Raw genomic sequence first — 21,637 nt, forward strand, 5'->3', positions numbered from 1 at the left:
AACCAAAATACAAAGTATCGCATGCTATATTTTAATACGAGTTATTGAATATCTAAATCTAAATGGAAATCTGAACAGGGCTAGTGGAACTCAATGGCAAAATGTATTGGCGGAGGGGTGTCCTGTGATAACTGAACTTAAGTGATTGAGGGGGAAAAGAAAAACTAACCAAAAGCCTGGTGATACAGTAACTTGTGTGAGTACTTGTAGGGGTGAGGGGAGGGAAGTAGTTGAGGAAAGCAAAATGAGCTTAATCAGGAAGTGCCGTGTGTCAGCACTGTGAGTGAGCTTTCCAAGAGCATTCTCGTTGTGTTTTCTTCATAGACCCAAGCGATGGCAAAGGAAAGCTGAACTGATCAGTCCCTTGGGGCTAGGTAATGCAAGCAGTCTGGTTTGATAAAAGGTTGTTAAAATCTCTGAAACGACTCCTTTATTTTAAGAGACATAACATGTTCTACAGCACTACAATTTTCCAGAGCTGTGGGAGAGTTTTGCAGGAGCTGAACTTCTTCTTGTATAATTTGTATAGGAGGATTAATCTGTCTGTTGTCAGAAGTGGAAAAGCACTTCAGGTCATGCATGACTGGATCTCTGAGATCTGAAGCTGAAAGTGGCTATTAATGGGTTAAAAAATCCCCAGTCTGTTGGTTCTTTTGTCTGAATTCTGAAGTGCTCAAGCAGCAAAGGATGGATCCAGCCATCGTAGGCCAGGTGCTAGTGTTAGTCATATGATATGTGTATCTGTAGTATTTTTATCACCTGTCATACAGCAGGAGGAAGAGTTCAAGTCGCAGTGCGTGTTTCTGCACAGGCATGAACATGAGCCCCTGTGAGGCAAACAGAAAACCCATTAGAAGATTTCCAGGTGCATATGCTGTGAGGGGGAAGGAAGGGAAGGTTGGGTTTCATTAGCTCTGAAGCATGGTGTCATTAGAAACATGGGAAATAGCTTTGCACCATTGATGTGAAACACTTCTAGAGATGATAACCAAAGAATCTGGGCTGAATTTGGGGTACAAATGTTATCACATGCTGTTCTGATTTTAAAAATGAGCTTGACAACTCTTTTGTCAAAGGTCTTGTACAAGTGATTTTTCTGGAAAGAGAGTGGAGTTGCAGGGAGTTCTTATTCTAGGCTTTAATACATATGAATAAGAATGTTTCAATGTGTGAGCCAAGCAGAGAGAAAGAAAGAGGCCTCTGTTTCAATGCATCATACATAACTTTTGCAGTGCCTTCAGGTTAGGCCTGGAAGTTTGTGCATAAGCTTAGCTTATTCCCAGGCTCAATATGTAGCTGCAGGGCTAATTTGTTTTCTAACAGTGTCTGTCCTTCCCCTTAACCTAGTGCTTTAGAGAAAGTTGTTAACTGGGAAGAAATGAGCAGAGCAGGAAGGACTGGTGGAGGACCGTATGATCTCCTTTATTAACACCCTAAAACTTAGAGAGGTGTTAGAAAATACCTGAGGCAGGACTTTTTTCATTGCCCCATCTCTTTGTGATCATATATATGTATATACACAATAAAGCTGTTTGCTTGTGACAATATGCATGGAAAAACAATAGTTTAACACTTGCTGACATCTCAGAACTGCAGAATGGTTTGGATTGTCACGGACTTCTGGGTCCATCTGATCCAACCCTGCTGCTCAGGCAGGTTGCACAGGACCATGTGCTGGTGATCCTTGAAGATCTCCAAGGAGGGAGACTCCACAAACTCCCTGACAACCTCATCTGATCTGGTCGTATATCTTAAATATTTCCTATGCCTTCAAAGTCTAAGTAAAAGTAGTGCTGTGTTTTTTAATTCCTCACAGTTGTTGGGGTTTTTGCTGCTTTTTCTTTTTTTGCTGAGGAGGAAATATCTATGTTGAAGATGGAGTAAAAAAAAAAAAATGAAAAGCCTAGGAATCTCTTCTAACTGTGTTGTAAAATTTTGTTTCTTTGGGAAAAATAAGCTCTGTTGTAACTCTTCCAGAAGTCTCCAAGAATGCATTAAAGTCCCTTTACATAGAAAGGATTTGATATGAAATACAGCCCATAAGTATGAGTGAGAGCAGCTTGTCTTTGGAGGGTAGGTGGTTATTTCATGTTTATGGTGTAGACCTCATAAATTACTTGTGAATGTGAGCTTGCTTTAAACCCCCTTTTGTCATGTTGAATGAACCAGTTTTTGTTTAATGCAAATGTGCTGCCTGGAGGGAGGTTAATAGAGGAAAATAAGCACAGGAGGATCAACATCTTAATTAAGAAAATAACTGCATTGCTTCTCTATCTAGTTATTTTGCAAACTGTTTTAACAACTGATCAAAGCTGGCAATAATTTAAGTGCCAGGTATTGAATGCGGGGAGTGGTTTCCCTGAACAGGTATAAATCCTAAACACATGTTACTGTTATGTTGAGTTTTCCCATCTTTAATCATTGTCTTTTAGATGTGTTTTCTCTGCAGTTTTGACTTGGCCTGAAACAGCAGTTGTTGTGGCCAAAAAACATGTGCACTAAAAATAGAGAGATGTAATGCAACCTGTGTTAGTCCATATTAGGAAGCATCTGTTGAAGAATTAAAGCAAGGATTTCAACAATGCAGAAGATGTAATGTGATTAAGTGTTTGCAAGTATTGATGTATTCCCTGTATCAGTAATTAGATCTTCCAGGGCGTTGCTATGGGAGTATGTCGTGTGGGTAAATCCTTTGGTTTCTCCATGTCCCTGGTCTTCCAAGCAGGGAGTCTTTTTTTTCTTTTTTTTCCCCAGCAAGTGTGTGATTGTTTCCTTATGGCTGACAAACAGCAGCCTTTTGGAGCAGTCTACCATTCAGAAGTGGCCTTTTCCATCGCACAAGGCAAGGGAAATTTTATTGTTGATTTGTTCTGGATGAAGCCCTCAGCACAAGGACAGCATGGATAATATGGAGCAGGAGGCGCTCCAGGTTTTTCTTCGTCTACTGTCAAGGTGCAAAAAAGATGTACCAATATATGTAGTTAATGGGTTTCTTCCTTTTCCAGAGCAGTTGCTGAAGTAGAACTTACTGCTCCTTCACTTGGTTCCTGATGAAAATTGATGCTAGTTTCCACTGGAACTTGATATCTAAACTGGCAGATGCTGATGAGCTAGAGTGTCTGATGTACACCATCCTTCTCTCAGCATGTTTATGGCTATTCCAGTGGTCATTTTGGCTAGGAAGGCAGACAGGTGGCTCCAGGCAGACTAAGATGCATTGCTTACCTTTTAGCTGTCTTTGTTTTTTCCATATTGTCATAAATCATAGCACAGGCTTGGAGCCAAGAGTTGGGAATTGGAACTCTGTTGGCTCTGCTTCCTGCTGTTTTTTGACTTGTGACCTTCAGCAGATCTCTTGGGATCTTACATGTGAAAAAAACTGTGTTGGGCACCTATGTGTTTGTGTGACCAAGATGGGAACACCTTGTGGAAGGTTTTATCTTCATTCAAAAGTTCTAAGCTTCCTTTGAGGTTGTTTGTAATTCTGAATCATCAGCTAATATGTGTCCCAAACTGAGTATGCAAGACTGAAAGCATTAAAAATTAAAGATTGTTTGGGCTACGACCTCTAACCTCCTAACTCTTAAGCACCTTCTTTATTTAAAGATTAGATCTACTAAGTCTGAGCTGGCTGAAGTACTGTGAGGCTTTGGCTCTGACAAGTTGATCCTTGAACTGGCGGTTTCTTTCTGTGATCTGTTCCCTATGTAGTTTGACACATGTATATGTAAGGGATTAAAAATAACTATTACGCTGTTTTTCACTTCAGTTTGACCTGCAGATCCAACACATTTATTGGAGATAAACTGCATTCTTTACTGGCTTTTGCATATCCCCAAAAATGAGTTGACTGGTGTCCGAGGAGGTCTGTGCTACCTCTCTCAAGGTGTAGGTGCAATAGTGGGGCCAGGCTGTAAGCACAGAGCTCCTGGTTTGGTAAACCTGGACTCTTTCACCCTCAGCAGAAGTGATTGGAGTTGAGCTACCGTACCTTAGGATTGGTAGGGTTGAAAGTTGTGAAAACATTCTTTGCAAACAAAGCACGTTTGCTAAAGACTCATTAAAACAAAATAAACCTGGAGGCTGGTGATGCTATTTTTCACAGCATAACTGCAGCCAAGTGTTTTGTGGTCTCTAAAGCCCTGAAAGGGGATTAAGACTATGCTTTGAGTGGTTTCAGATCTGCTAAGTTTAAGTGGTCAAAACTGAGGACTCTGAGTTCGCTCTTACTTATATCAGCCCTTGTCATTTGGATCTTAATTATATTTGTGTTACAGGATCTTCCCCCATGGCCCCAGGCAAGTTGGGACCTTTGTGTCTGTCACAAGCAAAGGAAATCAATTCTGCTTCAGAATACAACTAGTAACAGAGCAGATCAAATATAGGAGGAGGAACCGAGCCACAGAGGCTAAGAGGGAGTGACAGAGCAGGTATTTCCATTCCCACTTTAACAGTCTTACCATTAAACAATGCTCAATGTGCCTGCTTTGTGTAACATCAGGTTTTCTCTGTCTTACAAGAAAGTCCTTGCTTCCAGTTGCTTGCAAAGCCTACAGGGTTGTGCTTTTAAAAAGAGATGAGTGTACGTAGTTGAGGAGGTGGCAGTTCCTGAAGCTCTGCTAACAAGTTGATCCAGTGAGCTGGTAGAGGTCATAGTGGCTGTCCTGTACTACATTGACCTTTTGTGAAAGACAGTGTCCTAACACGTGTTGATGACTGTTTTATAGAACAGAGTTTTAACTGATGTGTCTAAGCCACAGGCTAGCTTCAATAACAGTCCCTGTAATAAAATCTCCCTGATGTTTTGGATGGAACACAGAGTTCATGACTTCTTTCTCAAATTCTCGTGACAAATAGTCACGAATTTGTGATTTGCTATGTAAGTGGTCATGTAAAGAAAAATAATGTTTTTGGGAGGTGGATTAGGGAGCAAGTGATCATTCTACTATGCAGTGATTTTTTTGCTACTTGTTGATGCATGCTTTTGTCTGCTATTCTATTCAGAAAGAAATTGGGAGTGTATAATCATTTTGTGGCATTGGGCCTTAAAAATAAAGAGGACAGCTGAGGCTGTGTTACAGTTAGCTGTAATTTGAATGAGCAACCATTTCTTTTTCTTGAACTTCAGATATCCTGCTGATACCAGTTAGCTGCTGTATAACTTGAATCCCAAGTTTTTAGTGGATACGTAGAAGTCCAGAGCAGAAGGAGAATGTTTTGATGTAGTCAGGCACTGGTGAGGAGGCTGCATGTTCCTGTGGCTGGAAGTAGATTGGGCCGTGCTGGCTGTGGCTGCAACTTCACTGGTGTCTGTTCTTAGTTCCCTTCTTCAGTTCTTGCTGGTGTCCACTGAGAAGTGAATGCCATAAGGAAGGTGTCAAGGAAACAACTGTGTCAAGCAAGGCCCTTGCAGCTGAAGTGTGGTTTCTTCTTTTTTTTTCTTCAGGAGATCAGTGTTTTGAAAAGAACCTCTCTATTGTTGTATGGATGAAAACTGCAGCTGCAAGGTAACCACTGCACAGAGCTTTGGATATAATGCCCACAGGAGCCAGTGGAGGGATGAGTGCCTCTGAGTTTTGAGTTGAATTCCATGGTGATTTTACAGGTCTGAGCTGTCCCGAGATCCTGGTTGCTCCTTTAGCTCAGGCTGTGCTAGCACATAATCTTCAATTGGGCTGACTTCTGCAGTGAAGGTTTTGCTCTGCTGGAAGACTCAGAACTCTGATCTGGTTCACATTTTGTCTTGCTTCTAATCTAAGCAGCTTGACCCTCAAACTGGGTAAATCAGGGTACCGATCTGTACAGCTTTTGGGGTGATGCTGTGCTGTCAGTCTTTTGAGGAAGCTGTTCAATAAAATATTTGGAAGTAGCACTGCTGACAGACCCAAATGTTGAGGAATAGTTTTATCGTTTTTTTTTTTTACTTTTAGCACATTTCTCCTGGTATATTTTTAATAAATAATAAACATCTTTCAGCCTCCCACACCGTGATCTTGATTCAAACTAAGAAAGAAACCTGCTTGTATTCTCTTTAGATTGTGCTTTTACTCTTGGCTGAGATGAAAGCGCCACCAGTAATCCCAATTTCCTCTCTCACCTCCTTCTTGGTTTCCATTTTGCACCTTACCTTTTTGATTTTTAAATGAAATCAAGTCATTGTTATTTCTGAAAATTTATTTTAAATTAGTCCAGTATCTGGATTTAATAGCAATGTCCAAAACATGCTGTACATGTATGCTGATCTTTCTTTTAAACACAAACTAGACGACTTTTAGGAGGACTCTGAAATTTTGCTTATTTGTGGTATTTGTTGAACTGCATCCAGGCACTATAGCAAGGTGATTGAAATTGCAGAAAGGAAGATAAGGGAGAAATACCCTTGAAGGGCTAGGAGTGAAGATTGTTTTTCAGAGGAGTATGGGAAATACTGCTGGAAGGGAGGTAGGAAGTGCAGGAAGGGACTCTGCAATTGCAGCAGAGACATGCCAGAAACCAGACAGTTTTTGGTGTGTAACTGGAAAACGTCATTTGGGGTGGTTGCTTTGGAATTGTATATCTGCTGGGTTGCCGTAAGAAGCACTTGAATGTAAGAAGCTTTTTACTGAGGCTTCAAAATAGCTCTGTTGTGCTTATCGTGAGACTAGGGGCTATATATATATATCTATGTAGTTTTTTGCTGTACTGAGGAATATTTTGAAGACTGCTAGACTACTGAAGGTGATATGATCTTGCTGCTCTGCAGATGACTAGTCATAGAGAGGTAGGAGCCTGTGAGGAAAAGCCAGCTAATGAGCTTGTGCAGTGCTGCATGCATTTCATGCTGAGGATCCACTGGTGTACCTCTCTTCTGTCAGCTAACAGTCCTGAATTCTGTGTAATTTTTGGTCAGATAGTCTATGTAATACACCGTGAAAGTGACAGCTAGAAGAGAATGTCACTTGGGCCTAGTCACGCGCAGCATGTATGTGCTGTGCTGTAGAGTGGCTGTTTCAGCTGTTATTTCACACGAATTTGTCTGAGCTCTTAAGCAGGGAACACCTGACTCCTAAAATAGTGCACGGTTTGGTTATGCATGCTCCCCTGAATGTAAACTCCTCTGACAGCCTGCTGCCCATGTTTTATGGCCTCTCATGCTTTCATAATAACACTTAACATCTGCACTACAAAATTTCTAACATCAATTTGTTCAAATAAAGAATCCACCAAGCATTTAATCCTTGTTTTAATGGCTGATGTTTATTTTAGTTTGGGATTTTGTATACTCATGGAGCGTTTCTTTGCCCATAGTCCATAAATCACAAAGGGCAGGAGTGAGACTTCCCTCTGTGCTGGTTTCTTTCTGAAGTGAGGCTCTGGAGATTTTTGTTATTATTTTTGCTACTTCTGTGCAGCTCACTTATCTCAGGTAGGAGTTGCAGATGTGTTTAATGAGGTTTTTTTTCCTGTTTTTGATCTCCTTTTTACATATCTCTGGTACAGAATGCTTTTTGCTGTAAACCTTCTCTCTTTGTTCTGTCTGTGATTGTTCATCCATGAAATTAGTAGTTTTGTGTTTTGTCCATGTGCTTGATTATGCTGGAAAATTGTTGATGTGTGTGGGAGGCAGGAAGATGCAAATAGAGACCACTCAGAAAGTAGCTTTCTGTGAATGAAGAAAGAAAAGTTGCCTTAAGCAGAATTTGCAAACTTGAAAGAAGAAAATAAAAAGAGGGGACTTGCATTTGAGTAGTTTGTGTTGCTTCGCTGTACCTCCTCAGTAATGTATCATTAATGGCTACCTGAGCTCTTAGTAGGCTCCTTTGAGTCCACTGCACTTTGCCTGCTTAAGTTCTCAGTAAGCTTGTGGTTAGAGACTGTTAGGGAGAGAATGAGGGTAAGAGTCCAGATTCTTGATGTTAGGTCACTCTGGCTGTGTTTCTAGCTGAGCCTGTGGGGTGGTAGTTTTCCACACACAAGTTCTAATCCCTGCCACCCAGTGGAAAGCAGCCAATCCACAATTTGAAGTAAAACTCACAAAGGGATGGAGTCCAGAGGCTTTGTGTGAACCGAGACTCCCCAGCAATTTGCCAGAGGTCCCTTTGCTGCTGCTTTCCAGAAATCACACTTTAGTTTTATACAGCTGTTTTCTCCAAAGAGGAGCTGAGCGCAATGGGCCAAGCCTTGCCAGTGCTCTCATCTGCCTCCAGAGGAGGGACTGCACCAGGCAGTTGCATGGCGAATGACCATGGCATGACCTTTTCTCCACAGAATGCAAACTGCAATCTGGCATAGTGGCTTCCTTACAGACAAAGCGGTTTCTTTTCAAAGATAAATTTTTGAAGTGGCAACTGTGAGGGCTCTAAACTTGTTTTCTTCAATTAAAGCACTTTTTCATTACATATTCAAGGTCAGACTAAGACTTATTTAAATGAAGGCCTAGATCCTCATAAGAGCAAGATTCTCTGGAGGGAAGAGATCTATACCAGCTGAAAACAGCAGCAAGTTAGCAAAGCAAGAATTTGATGGAGGAATTCTGCTGTTTCCAAGAAGGTTCTGGTTGGCAGCAGCAAGACCTGGAGAGTCTGTTCTTACTGGAATGATCTTCTGCTTCTCTGATTTCCAAACCCACCCTGCACCTCCCCATTATTTAAATGATAACCTTGAAAATCCTGCAGCAAAAGATGCAATTCTGCAGAAGGAGGGAGGTATGGGCCCACGAATAGAGTGGAACAGAATGAAGAACAAAACAGAAGAGCATGGGGGTATTTCACAGAAGTTGAAGTCATCTCTGTTTCATGTCTTTCTATGTTTTATTTTTTTGCCTTTCTTGAGCGCTTGGAAATATGCAGATTCCCTGTTCTGAGGCAGCTTTGTCTGCAGTCCTTGTCGAAAGAAGCCTTGAAACTTGATAATTTTAATCTTTGATTCTAGCTCCCATTATTTATGAGCACCTCAGGATTCTTTTTCCTCTTGTCGAGAGGCTCCTGTCTGTCTTGTCTGACCCAGGGGGAATATTTCCAAACCCTTTTTCAAAACACTGAAATCAAATTTCATAGTCGTTGTCTCAGTTTAAAATATATACCAAGTGTTGACAGCTGATGCCTTGGGCACAAAAGCACGTACAGAGCAATGCTGGAATGACTGCTAGACAACTGAGAACAGGGTTGGAATGCAAATGTGTCTATTGACAAGTCAGGAAATGGGATAAAAAGACAGTGTCCATTTCAGCATGGCTCTGGGACAGCTACAACTGGTAGAGATGGTCACCTTGAATGCCAGGAGGTCTGGGAAATTGGGGATCTGGATGCTAGAGCATCTACCAGGTTGGGAAGTTCAAGTGGAATTATGTGAGACAGCTGGTAAATAGGCTGTGGGATCGCTGAGCTTAGATCAGTGCCCCTTGTTTGTGCTGCTTACTAAGAGAAGGTCTCAAAATAAGTCTGCAGAAAACTGAAAAGGGACTAACTGCTTTGGGAAACAAGCAGCATGTGTAATGAGATGAGGTATCTGTCTGATCATCCAGAATGATTTATCCTGTGTCACTTTTGTGTTGACTGTTACCTTTACAGTGTTATGGGACCTTTTCTATGTTCTGCTCCCTTTTTCACTGGAAGAAATTGGTGCTAACAGCAGTGTCAGTATCTTATCCATAGCATGCTGCAGGCTGAGCAATAAGCAGATATAATTTCTGTGAAGCCTTGGCATTTGTATTTTTTCTGTAAAATACATTTGTTTTAATGACTTCATTTGCTTTTCTTTCATTTTACAATTGAAAACATGATTATATTTCTTGTGACTGAGATGGAGTTGATACAACTTCAGATCTGAACTTGATTTCTCCTTTCGTGAGCAGTTAATGTCTCAACTGCTTTGCACATCTGCCTTTAAGCTGTGAAACAGTTCATTCACCTTTCAATTTGGAACAGGACAACTTACTAATGTATTAATCTCTCATTTTGGAGGAGAGGAGGTTTAACCTAACTGATGTGCTTTAATTTTTGTGTTAGCAGTAGATGACCTAATGCTTTATTTTGCAGTCCTCAGCGTGGGTCATACTTACAGATTCTTATAACTTAAGACCAATAAGGATCATCTCGTTTAGAGGTTCCCTGCTTTTGGTATTTGTGCCACAATAAAGAGGCACGTGAGCTCTCTGCGCGTAGGTGGCCAATGACTGCAGCTGCTGGTGCTGGTGCTCATGCCAATAGCAACAAATGAGCAAAGAAAGCTTGAAACGGTCTTATCTAGCCTGACCCTCTGCACTTCTGGGTTTTATCCAGAGACTTCTGCAGTTGGCCAATAACACATGTTCCAAAACAATCTGAATTTAAAGAAAAAAAAAAGTGATTAGAGCATCATCTTTGTCATACTCTCTGTTCTGTGAATTGTCATACTCTGTGTTCTGTTAAATTGCTATAGTAACGCTGGTAGCAGGTTAGAATGAAGCTGATTGAAATACTGGCTCCAGGAATATTTTACAACTTCCTTGGCTTAGAACAGCCTGCAAATTCTGCAGTGTGTTGTATCCCACAATAGACTCTCCTATCCTGAAGTTTTCTTCAGAGGACTTTTCCTTTCTTAGAGCTTGTAGTGGAATTACATTGTTGTGGAATGTTGTTTTTTTCACAAGCAGGACTTCCAATCTCTGAAATTTTTGTAAGTGCCTGACTTCTTGGTTTGAATTACAGCTAATTCTTTCCTGTTTTGAATTTTTTTTCCATCCTCTTTCATGTTTTCATGAAATCTAGTGATTTCATATAGATCTACTCACAAATATAAAAGCACATGCAGCGGAGCGTGTAAGTTGCTTATTTTAATCTGCAAATAACTTTTTAATTAAATGTCATTGAAATCTGAATTTCCTTAAGCCTGTTTGCTGAAAAGAACATAAACATTTTACTGTGACTTGCCAGCTATAGAATTCCCTGATAGATTTTTTTCTTTTAGAAAAGAAGAGGCAAAAGAAGATGAAATCAACCAGTGACTGGAGGGAGAGAAGAAACGCCATTCGGCTTACCAATGAGTACACGGTAGAAACTTTGGTGGTGGCAGATGCTGATATGGTCCAATACCACGGTGCAGAGGCTGCCCAAAGATTCATCCTCACAGTTATGAATATGGTGAGTATGCACTTTATTGTCAAAAGAAGCAGCAGGAGTAAACGGATTTTATCTAGGGTAGGTTAAAGCTGGCTTTCTTGGCCACTGTACTGGGCAACTGTTTTGACTTTGAGGTATGAGGAAGGGTTTTATTTTTCTCGTGTTACGTCTCACTTCTCCCTCATCTGTGTGATTCCAATGACATTACAATACGAAAGCTATTCTGAAACTGACCTTGCGATTTTTCATTTGGGAAGCATTCCATGGTTATTCAGGAGTGGTGTGTTCTGCCATATTTTTGTACTCCTGTAGTTTACCTTGGAAGGGAAGTTCCCAGAATAGATAAATGGTCTCACCTGACATGTTTCTTATTTTCTTTATTATCATCATTTTCTAAAGATTATATTTCCCAGTGTGTGTTTGTTGTAAGAGGCAGTCAAATTGTTACTGATGACAAGAGATTTGTATTGATTTACAGCAGATGAACTAGCTTGACTTGAAGTCTTTTAGGGACAGTACCTAGCCCAGATTTTTACATAATAAAAATGCTGCCTTCCTTGACATGTAAAAAAAAAAAACCATGTCAAACTCAATACCAAACTACCAGCCAATAGGAATTTCAGCTGATTCCATTCTCTTTACCCCTGGATTACTTTTGAAGCGTGAAGTGCTTGTGCTTCTGAGTAGTCTGTGGAGTTGAGCTTTAGAATAATTTTAGGAATTCTTCAGGAAATCTCCCACGAGTGGCAAGAGCTTTTCAAAGTTCTGAGTGCGTATGCAGTGTGGGTGCTAATTTGTTAGCTGTCCTAGAAGTACTCACCCTCAGCTAACAAGGAAACACAAAATCTCTCACAGTGGATGCTTGCTCACTCACTTGTTGGCAGTGGCAATAAAAAGATAACTGCCAAATTAGATGTGGATGCTGAAAACTCTGCTTAGAGACAGCAGGGGTCCTTCCAGAGGCACTTGCTCAAGGAAATCTTGAAGGAAGTTTGTATGCCTGTACCCATGCTATTGTAAAATCCAGGCACAGTTCATTCTCCTGACTACAGCTCTGTTGTTGTTCATGAGCAGTAAATTGGCTTGGGGAAAAAAAACCAAAACAACAAACCAGCTCTTAACAGTAATTGACTGATCATGCTTCCAAATGAAGAGATGAATGACAGCTGCTCAGTGCCTAGCCCAGCCAGGGGACAGCAGAGCTTTTTGAGAGGTCTTATATTTCTTCACCAAGCACTGGTGTGAGGGAGCCCTCCTGTAGTGAAATACTTCACTGATTAAGCAAGTATTTTATTTCTAACTAGTCTTTTCCATTAATGAGCTGCTTCTCTGTCCCTTCCTCTACCTTTTATTTTGCCATTTGGCATGCTGTGACAGTAGTCACTTGATAGGACATCATTGTGTTCCTCGATTTAGTTGGATTGGTTTGTAGGAAATGTCTTCTTTCAGCAAATGCATTCTTGTGACCATCCTTTCAGGTTCTACCGGCTTTCCTGTGCTTAAGGATGTATTTGCTAGGGGCACAAGAGCCTTATTCTTCTCAAAGCCTTCGTTTCCCACACTTCTAAATTCACATATTAGCTTTGCACTGAGCTGACCAGATGTAAGTTCATCTCTGAACAAATCAGCTTCTTAAGTCGCTTTGTAGCCTGATGCACACTTAGATGTAATGCATGTGTCAGGTCAGAGTTTCTTCCATGTGTCAGATGTTGGGACCTCCTCAGGGGTGGATGAATATCTTTTGTTTGTACTGGGAACCCAGGGGTTCTCCTGAAATTGGCTCTTCGATGTTTTGTCATTGTGCTAATAAACCATTGCCATTGTGCCTGCCAGTTCTGCCGGGACTCAGATCCTTGTGGCTGTGAGAGCTCTTAAATCTTAAGCCTAATCATGTCTTGATTGTTCTAATACCTAAAGATCTATTCTTTCAGTGTAGATGTTAATGTATCTCTGTCTTCCATGTATTTTTGCCTTTCTCTCAAAATCGTTACATTTAAGGACACTGAGAGGCCAAGTCCTAAACTAGAATTGGCCACAAATGCTGCTCTCTGTCCAGCCTGAGAAGTCCTGTAGTCCTTGCTCTTGCTAGGTATGACTTTGCAAATGAGGATGTGCTGATGAGTTGGAACCTCTAGGCCTGTCTTCTAAACAACTGCTGAAGCTTAATTTCTAATGGATTTAGCTGATAGACTTGTAAGCTAGGTTTTGATGCTTTAGTGTGAGCTCAGCCATTTATTAGACATCAGAGAGTGCACATGGATGAAAAGTATTGGCTGAGGATACATTTATTTGATATCTCCTAAGGTGCAAAGTCCAGCTGAAATGCTTCCCACTGTTAAGTCACTGCTCCTGGGGGTTCATCCGTGTGGTTCTTCTGATGTCTGGTAGGATTTGAATTTGTTCCAGCTTCTCAGCCTTCATAGAGGCACTGACAGTGTCCTTCATCTCTGTCTGCCCACCTGCTTTCCCACACTTGTAGAAGCTCAGTACCTTTCAGGGCTCCTCCTTCCTGAGGAAAGTGGTTGAGAAAGGACAGAAAGCTCAGAAGATACTGAGGAATAATAATTGGCAAACACGTAGATCACGTAATTGCATGAATCCTTTTTATGATGCTATAAAACAAGGTGGAATTTGAGGAAATCAAAGAGAATTTTAGCATTCCATTTGCCGTAATGAAAGCAGATCTTCACACTATCAAAAGGGGCTGAAGAATAATTTAGAAAATGTATTTTAGGAAGAGAGATGTGGCTCAGGTAAGCCTTAGCTGATCTTTCAGGCACGCTCTTTGGGTAGTGCTCAAACTAGACATGACAGATCTGTGCGTGTCAGCTCCTTGTTTATAAAATTACTGTTCAAGGGACGTGACAACTGTGTTTCTTTGGGAAAATCCTCCTGATTTCTTTGATACAGTGTCAGTTGTGCTCTCTGTAACCATGCAGCAAAGGCCAGGCTGCTGGGGACCTCTGCTTGCTGCCTGCCTCAATAGATTTCTGTCAGCCTTCTGTGACACTTTAGCTGGGGGACAGGATTTGCCCCATGATATTAGGCAATGCTTATTCAGCTATGCTGCAGGATGGCGGGCTGCCTCTAAAAGAAACCAGAATGTTAATTTTGGCTTGAAGGCTTGCATTTAAGCAAACAGAACGTTACTGGTCAGGGGTATATTAACTCCTCTCTATAAGCCATTACATTTACTGTCAAACCACAAAACAAGCATTAAGAGGTCTTATTAATGCATTTTATATTTATAGACGTTTCAAGCAAAGTGATCTGCCTTCAAGTATTTAATATCTATGTTACAAGAATTTCTGAAAGAGAAAACTACGAAAAATTACAAAATAGTGTTTTATTGCTCCTTTGGTGAATGAAAATCTGGGGTGTGGGAGAGATGTGGGAAGAAATTCCTAAGGGAAAATAAGCAAAACTCTTCTGCAATCCAGAAATAGCAGGTGGAGCTTCATGGAAGAAATGGTGATGTGTTATTTAATGATGCTCTGCGGTTCTGACCATCCCCCCTGAATAGAGAATAGATTCACATTATGCTTACTTGTTATTTCTGAATGTCATTGTTGAGATGCAAGCCCTTCCATTTAATAAACTAATATTTGAAGCTGTATGACAGCTTTTCCCAGATGACAGAAGGATTTTGCTCTGAAGTACTCTGTCATGTATGAGCGGGAACTGAACTTGAGGCTTCTCTGCTTACAGCTGGGGGATGTCAGTGCATTGTCTCTCTCCTGTTTCTCTGAATCTGCTCACAGAACTGTATTTTTGGAGCAGGTCCTGAAAGGTTAAATGTGCAGTTTTCTGCTTTTGTGTTTTTGTTTTTTGTCTGTGAGAAGTGGCCGATAAGGCTAGAAGGAGATTCTCTGTCCTCTTAGACAGGTATACTGGCCTCTACTGTGGCAGGTCTTCACAAATAGAGCCTTTGGCATAGTAATTTAATAGTTGCTTTCTTTGGCCTTGGGATTCTTAAATAAAAGTGCATTTTTGGAGCTTTGGAATAACTGAACGTGCCTTTTTCTGAGAGAGCAGAGCACCCAGGGATGCAGGGATAAGTTGCTATACTTGACTGTGTGTTAGGTTTTCCTGCAGCTGTTTCTAAGCTGTGTGATTAGTGTGAAAGCCCTCTGCAGAAGCAAGCAGTAACTTGAGGTTAGTGATCTTGTGGATGCAATTAAGAGGGAAAGTTTTTATGTTATTCTTGAGGAATAACACTGCTTTACTCTCTGAAGCCTTCTTTAAGATTCCACAGCTTGTTTTTCATCTTAGATTTTCCCTTTGAGAGATTTTTCTACGTTGAAGTTACAAGATGATAAAAAACATCTTTATCATGCACGTATTGATAGATTTACATCTCCATGCTCCTGGGGGCTGGCACGTAAAAGAGCTGCTGCTGATAATCAGCTCTCTTGTTCTGATCTAGAATTTTCATGATTGGAATAGAACATAAGGAAATAAGGTATGGATATTTGATCACTTTCTACAAATTTCTCTGCAGCAGTCCCAAGATTAAAAAAAAATAAATCAACTGTATCTTATAAAGAAAATGAACGTGCCCTTCTTTATAATGTTTAATAGGGAAATTTGAAATCTTGGCTTCAGGTAGATGTTAGAAATCCTATAGTGCTTTTCAAAACAATTAAAAGACAGCTTCAGTAATGCAACCAATGCTCCTGCTGTCCAAATATCTTCCAGCAGCCAATGGAATGGGAAGGCTGGAGCTTGAATGCAAGGTTTGAGGGTGGCGGGGGGAGATAGAGGAATAGGAGGAAGAATGTGGTGGGGGAATTGAATAAAAAAAAAAAAGGCAATTCACCCTCAGGGTTGTTGTGCTGAACATCTGACTGAAACACATGCGTCTCCCTCCTACCATCCACCTGCAGAGGAAGCTCTTGAGAATTTAAAAAAAAAAATTATACTAATGTAGTTTAGTTCCTCTCTTAGCCCAATTCCTCATGTCTGGGTCGCGCTTTGTGCGTGCTGGGGCAGGTCTGAACTGCTTGTGCTAAAACTGCATTTATTCTGTTCTGCCGATGTCAAAACTATAAAGAGAAAGAAGGGCAGGAGGAATGCAGATGGAGAAGGAGGAGGAGAAGAAAGATGATTTGGGCTTCATTCTTTTCTCTAGGGCATTCTTTGCATTAGGGCTGTGTCAGGGAAATATGTACAAAGGGAGATGTCAGATAAGCTTTACTCTTTTTCTGCTGCAACTCTTCTTCCATTGTTCTATTTTTCTAAGACTCTACCGTGCCTGTTTACGAAGTACTTTATCTGGGCTTTGTAGAATGGAAGTTATACTAATGGTTTACATTCAACAGGGTAACTGGTGCTCGTGACTATTTCAGCTGCATTGACAGTTTTTCATCACATCCTTCAGTCCAGTGAGCAAGAAGAACTTTCTGTTCCAGCTGAACTGCTCTCTGGTGCTGCAGTGGTAACCTAAACCAGTAACTTTTGGATTTTGTTCCATGGCAGAGTTTAGCAAACTGTTAGTGGGTTTCATGCAGCTGACTTCTGTTTCCAGCTGTCTCATTTAATTAAAAGGTTCTAAAATACCCCAAATACTCTTTATTTTCCCATGGCCACAAGGATGTGATAATGCATTTGCAAGCTTGGGGAAGGGTGGCCCATGGTATTGCAAGTGGGAAGGGAGGAGTCTATGAGTCAGTCTCTATAAATTCATGCTGTTTGTGCAGCAATAAATCTTGAGAACATCTGCACTGGGAAATGCCATTCCTCCTCCCCTGGTACCGATTATCTCAGCCATCTCACATGGTCCTGTTAGCTCGTGTGCTGATGGTAGCCAGTTGGTTGCTTTGTGTGAACAGACTTTAACCTGTTCAATGATTTTCTTGTAGGCTAGAGGAGAAGGACAGAAGGTGGTCATTGCCATGATGGGGTCTGATTTCAAGCAGGAAAGACCTATGAATTTTTATTTCAAATGGACTCTTGGGCTCCATAATAATGGTCACAACCTACCTTGAACAGTCTGATTTGATGTTGTCAATGTGCAGCCAAAATGTCAGTGATTCACCTGTACTGAACTTAGTCTTGTACTTCTTTGTCAAGTCATTTAAGGACTGGTCGCTTTCTCAGTGAGGTTCCTTCTAGACTTAAACACAATGCTTTGAGACAGTTTAGGTTTTTATTTGTTAGGTTAATGTGTTGGGGAATAAACCCTTCTTGCCAATACACCCAAATTTATTCTTCAGTGATAATGAGCAATCTGTCACTATCAAAGGTTTTAAGCTCAGCACTGTACTTAGGCAATTTGCAGTATATTTATCTGTACGTGCATTAAAGTACTGATTAAAAGCATATAGGAACTGGTCTTACTGCACTAAAACAAACTTCTGTCTCTCCCTTTTAATCCAGTCAAAGCCCATGGATTGAAAGGTCTTGTTCAGCCTCTGAGGCATTTAGAGTAGGGGAATAAAGGAACTTGCTGCCAGACTTCTGATAAGAAAGGCTCTATCTCCTCCCTAGGTGGCACAATGTTTAAATGCTTTGGTTGTACTGAAGTAGAACAGCCACTTCTACCAGAATCTCTTAATAGAGTAAAAGATGATTGTTCCTGCTGCATAACAAATACCACCATGACTACAGGGCTTCTTTGGCATCCGTTTAAGAAAATCAGCATGTAAATCTTGAATAAACATGCCAACAAAAGCCTCTTTTGCATAGAAAGTGACTTTTTTGTTTAGTATCCATTTTTGTGCTACTGCCAATTGTGTCCAGTGCTTTTCCAATCGCTGGTAGATGCAAATACAAATAGAATTAAATTAACCTTTGGATGGAGAAGAGAAAAGAATGAGGGACTGACAACTTTGGAAATGACAAGATGCATTTTCCAGCAACTGGGTTACACGATGCAGGTTCTGTCAGTGAAAACTACCTTTTGAAGTCAGTGGTGTTTGGATCTATCTGTGCAGGGTCTAGAGGCAGGCAGCTTGTCTCTTTTGATGGAAAGCTCATAATCCATTAGGTTTACTGATAAGTTCTTATCTGCTATACTGCTATTTTATGGCTAGAAACTTTAAAGGATGCTCAGAGCAAGCAGCGAGTGAGCTAGACAAATCAAAAGCATCCATCACAGGATCATGGCAAATATTCATTAGCCTCTCTAGTGGTGCGTGAGAGACTGACTTGATCAGCTCAGTGCCCCATTAACTCACTCAACTGAATGGCCAACCCTCCGTTTACAGATAGGTCAACTGTCAGAGCCCTTCTCTGCAAGCACGAAGTTTACATCCCCCCAACTCTCCTCGAGTCAGTAGTGAGAGGCCTCAGCTTCTCTACCCACATACCCCTGAGGTAAGTAAATAGTACCAGCACTTTGTGCGTTTGTATACCAACCGCAGGGCAGATAAATGGCTCATTGTGCTCATGCTGAAGGTCAGTGGGTCAAATAGTGAGCAGCGTCTGTCTTGAAATCTGTGCCTAAATTATAGGAAACATTTAAGAGTGTGATTAAATCCCATTCCAAACACTAAAGTGCTTAAGAACTCTCTTACACTGAACGCATTCCTGAGTATTTGCACAAATAGGAAAAATAGCAAGCGTTGAAAACATAATATCCAAAATATGTTCACATCTTGAGTGTTTTGTAGGAAGTTCACTGGGCCTTTGTGACATTTCTAGGCAAATGAGACACGAGTGGGAAATGCAACTTACCTGGGGCTGAGTCCTGTAGCCTCTGCTTAGGCTCTCTTCAGTGGTCTTGATTTGATCGATTGATTGATTGAGAAGGGAATGCAATGTTCATCCAAAAGTTATTATGGGATATTTTAAGCCTTTTTAAAATGAACCTCTCGTTCATCTTTTTCTTTTTTGATACAATGTGATCAATGATTTGAACACAAAGAAATAGTGAAATAAATTTCTGGCATCATCTTATGTTCTAATCTATAGAAATGGCATGAAGTATCTGAGCTGGAATGTAAAATCTGGAGAAAGTAGTAAGGTAGTTTCCGGTGCTATTTTTGTATTTCCTGAGGCTTGTGTCATTATGTGCTGCCTTATTACTATTCTCTTCTTATGTAAGATATGAAAATAACAGAGGGAAATTGCTTTTCCATTCTATTTCCTGAAGTCTAAAACACACCATTATTTCATCTTGTATTCAGATATCTCTGATATTTCAATGCTAAAGATCCATGTTAGTTGGGTGCTTCATAATGTTCTTGAGACTTTATGTTTAGAGTTCCTTTGAAATATTTCTTTACTTCATTACTCAGCAATTCTGTTCTCTCTCATCCAGTTCAATTAAAGGTATCTTTCTTTTTTTTCAACTAGATTATGGGTTCTTCATCAATTTTGTTTGTTTTCTAATGTTTCTGTCCTTGAATGCTGAATCTCACTCAGATTAGTCTGTTACAAGCTGGTCAGTTGATGAAGCCAAATGCTGTATAGAAGGAACAAATGTACTGTATTTTTGTAAGCTACACTGTAGCGTGTGGAACTGTTAGAGTGGCAATACAGTAGCTCTTAAAATTCTTTATTGTAGTGGCACAACCCATTTGGTTTCAGTTTGGGTCAGGATTGTGAAGGAGAACTGTCTAACTTCAGTCATAGTGCTTTTAACTGCTACTACATCTTGACATTGTTACTGATGTACTGTAGATGTTTTCTTTGCACTTTAACAGGTGTACAACATGTTTCAACATCAGAGCCTTGGAATTAAAGTCAGCATTCGAGTGACAAAACTAGTCCTACTTCGCAGTCGACCTGTGAGTTCTGATTCATTTTTACCCTCTGCTATAACTGTACTACTATAGTTTTACAGGCAGAGCAGGATCTGTGTCCTGCGTGGGTGAGAAGTATGGGGTATTTGGCCACAGGATCACAAAACGTAACTAGTGTGTGCCCTGCTATGCTAGGTAGTGTTACAGATGGAAGTACAAGGGGCCACAGAAGTGGGAGGAACTGCAGTCCTCTTATGTAGCCTTTCTGAAAAATCTTTGCTTATAGTTGTGAGACAATCTCAGGAGTTAATTGTTAGAAAAATTATATGGCTCTGGGATCAAAAACAAAAATGCCAGATTTAGGAGACTTTGAAGCTTGTGACTGCTGCCGGCTGATGGAATTTGTTCTGTATATCAAATGGCAGAGGTCAATGTGGATTATGAAGCTCCTACTTCACCCTCTCAGGTGAAGTTGGTTTCATGCTTTTTCATTTTCTAATGTTTGTGTATTTGATCCTCGGTTGTTTGGTGTTTTCTTTTTTTTATCAGAGGTATAATGATTTTGTAAACACTGTGATGAATATTTGTTCTTTTGTATCCCTTTCTATACAAAAGGCCAAGTTATCTATTGGGCATCATGGAGAGAGGTCTCTGGAGAGCTTTTGTCACTGGCAAAATGAAGAATATGGTGGAGCAAAATACCTTGGTAACAACCAGGTTCCTGGTGCGAGGGATGACACCCCTCCTGTGGATGCTGCAGTTTTTGTAACCAGGTATAATGAGGCTAGGTTTATTGGTTTCCTTAAGCAATACTGGCCCATAGTCTGTGCTGGGATCATCTGGTTCAGCAGTTTATCCAAGAAAAAGATCCATTGATGATGGTATTTTTGCTGCCTATGTGCTGTTTGGAGGGCTCAGATGCTTCAGGTGAAGTGTTTTGTTTTTGTATACTTAACACTACTGTGCAAAAGCTTTATCACAGTTGTCTTGATAGCATGTCATAGTCAGGATACAGTTAAGACATGTCTGTAGAACCCTGTAGAAAAAGGGTGATAGAAAAAAAGGTGATACCTTTTTCTTAGATCAGGTGGTAGAAGTGGAAAAGAGGTGAGGTTTAGGAAGACACAGGTCTTTGTCCTACAAGAAAGAAGCTGCCAAGTTGAGAATGTGGGTAAGAACAAGCACCTTAAATTTGATTAGGTATGCATATTAAGCACTCTGAGAGGAGAAATAGTTGGTACCTCTGGAGCATGCAGTGTGTTGGTAGGAAGGAGATGGTGAGGGAGCTATCTCCTAAAGAAAGAGTGAAATGAATACCAGAAGCTAAATTAATTTTCTCTTTGCCTTAGGAAATAACCACTTTAACGTCCCCCCTCTGTCAATCCTCAAGTCAGTCATTCTTAATTTGTCTGTATGTTTAAAACCTGCTGCATTTATTTCAGGCATGTATCTGGTTGTGTAAACTGTGTACTTTAAACTTAAGAATGCATTGTTTCAGAAATTACTACTGAATAATTAAAGTGAGCACAAAAATGTAGTGTAAGATGGCTTCTTTATTGCTTGAAAGACACTACTTCCTACCTTCCTCTTCCCTAGATTGAGACAGGAAATGTTTGTACTGCACTTAGATATTCCTCACCTGTGCTACCTTTTTTTCCCCTGCCAACAGTGTAACTAGAAACACGTGCTTTTGCATAAGCTGCTGTTTTGACTGCAATTGTCTTCTGTGTTAACAGTCACATTGCAAACTGTCCACTGGATTGTGGTGAGTGTTCAGTAAAATAGCTGGCAAGCAGGGCATGGGGCCAGCAAAGCTGTGATGAGTGCACCTTCACAGATGTGTGCAATCCCCCCAGATCTTTTCTCTCCATC

The 21,637-nt window shown here is 40.6% G+C and overlaps 1 protein-coding gene across 7 annotated transcripts in view; it reads left to right on the forward strand.

Moving 5' to 3' along the window:
- Positions 1-21,637, forward strand: part of ADAMTS17 (ADAM metallopeptidase with thrombospondin type 1 motif 17) — a 165,936-nt gene that overhangs the window by 14,240 nt on the left and 130,059 nt on the right. For 6 of the 7 annotated variants that reach the window (XM_048956816.1, XM_048956818.1, XM_048956817.1 and 3 more), the window contains 3 exons: positions 10,927-11,099; positions 19,727-19,810; positions 20,381-20,538. In XM_048956816.1, the coding sequence (XP_048812773.1) occupies positions 10,927-11,099; positions 19,727-19,810; positions 20,381-20,538 (415 nt within the window). The remainder of the gene's footprint in view (positions 1-10,926; positions 11,100-19,726; positions 19,811-20,380; positions 20,539-21,637) is intronic. The other variant, XM_048956820.1, reaches the window with a different exon arrangement.

This window comes from Lagopus muta, chromosome 10 (assembly GCF_023343835.1).
Source record: "Lagopus muta isolate bLagMut1 chromosome 10, bLagMut1 primary, whole genome shotgun sequence".
Classification (NCBI taxonomy): Eukaryota; Metazoa; Chordata; class Aves; order Galliformes; family Phasianidae; genus Lagopus; species Lagopus muta.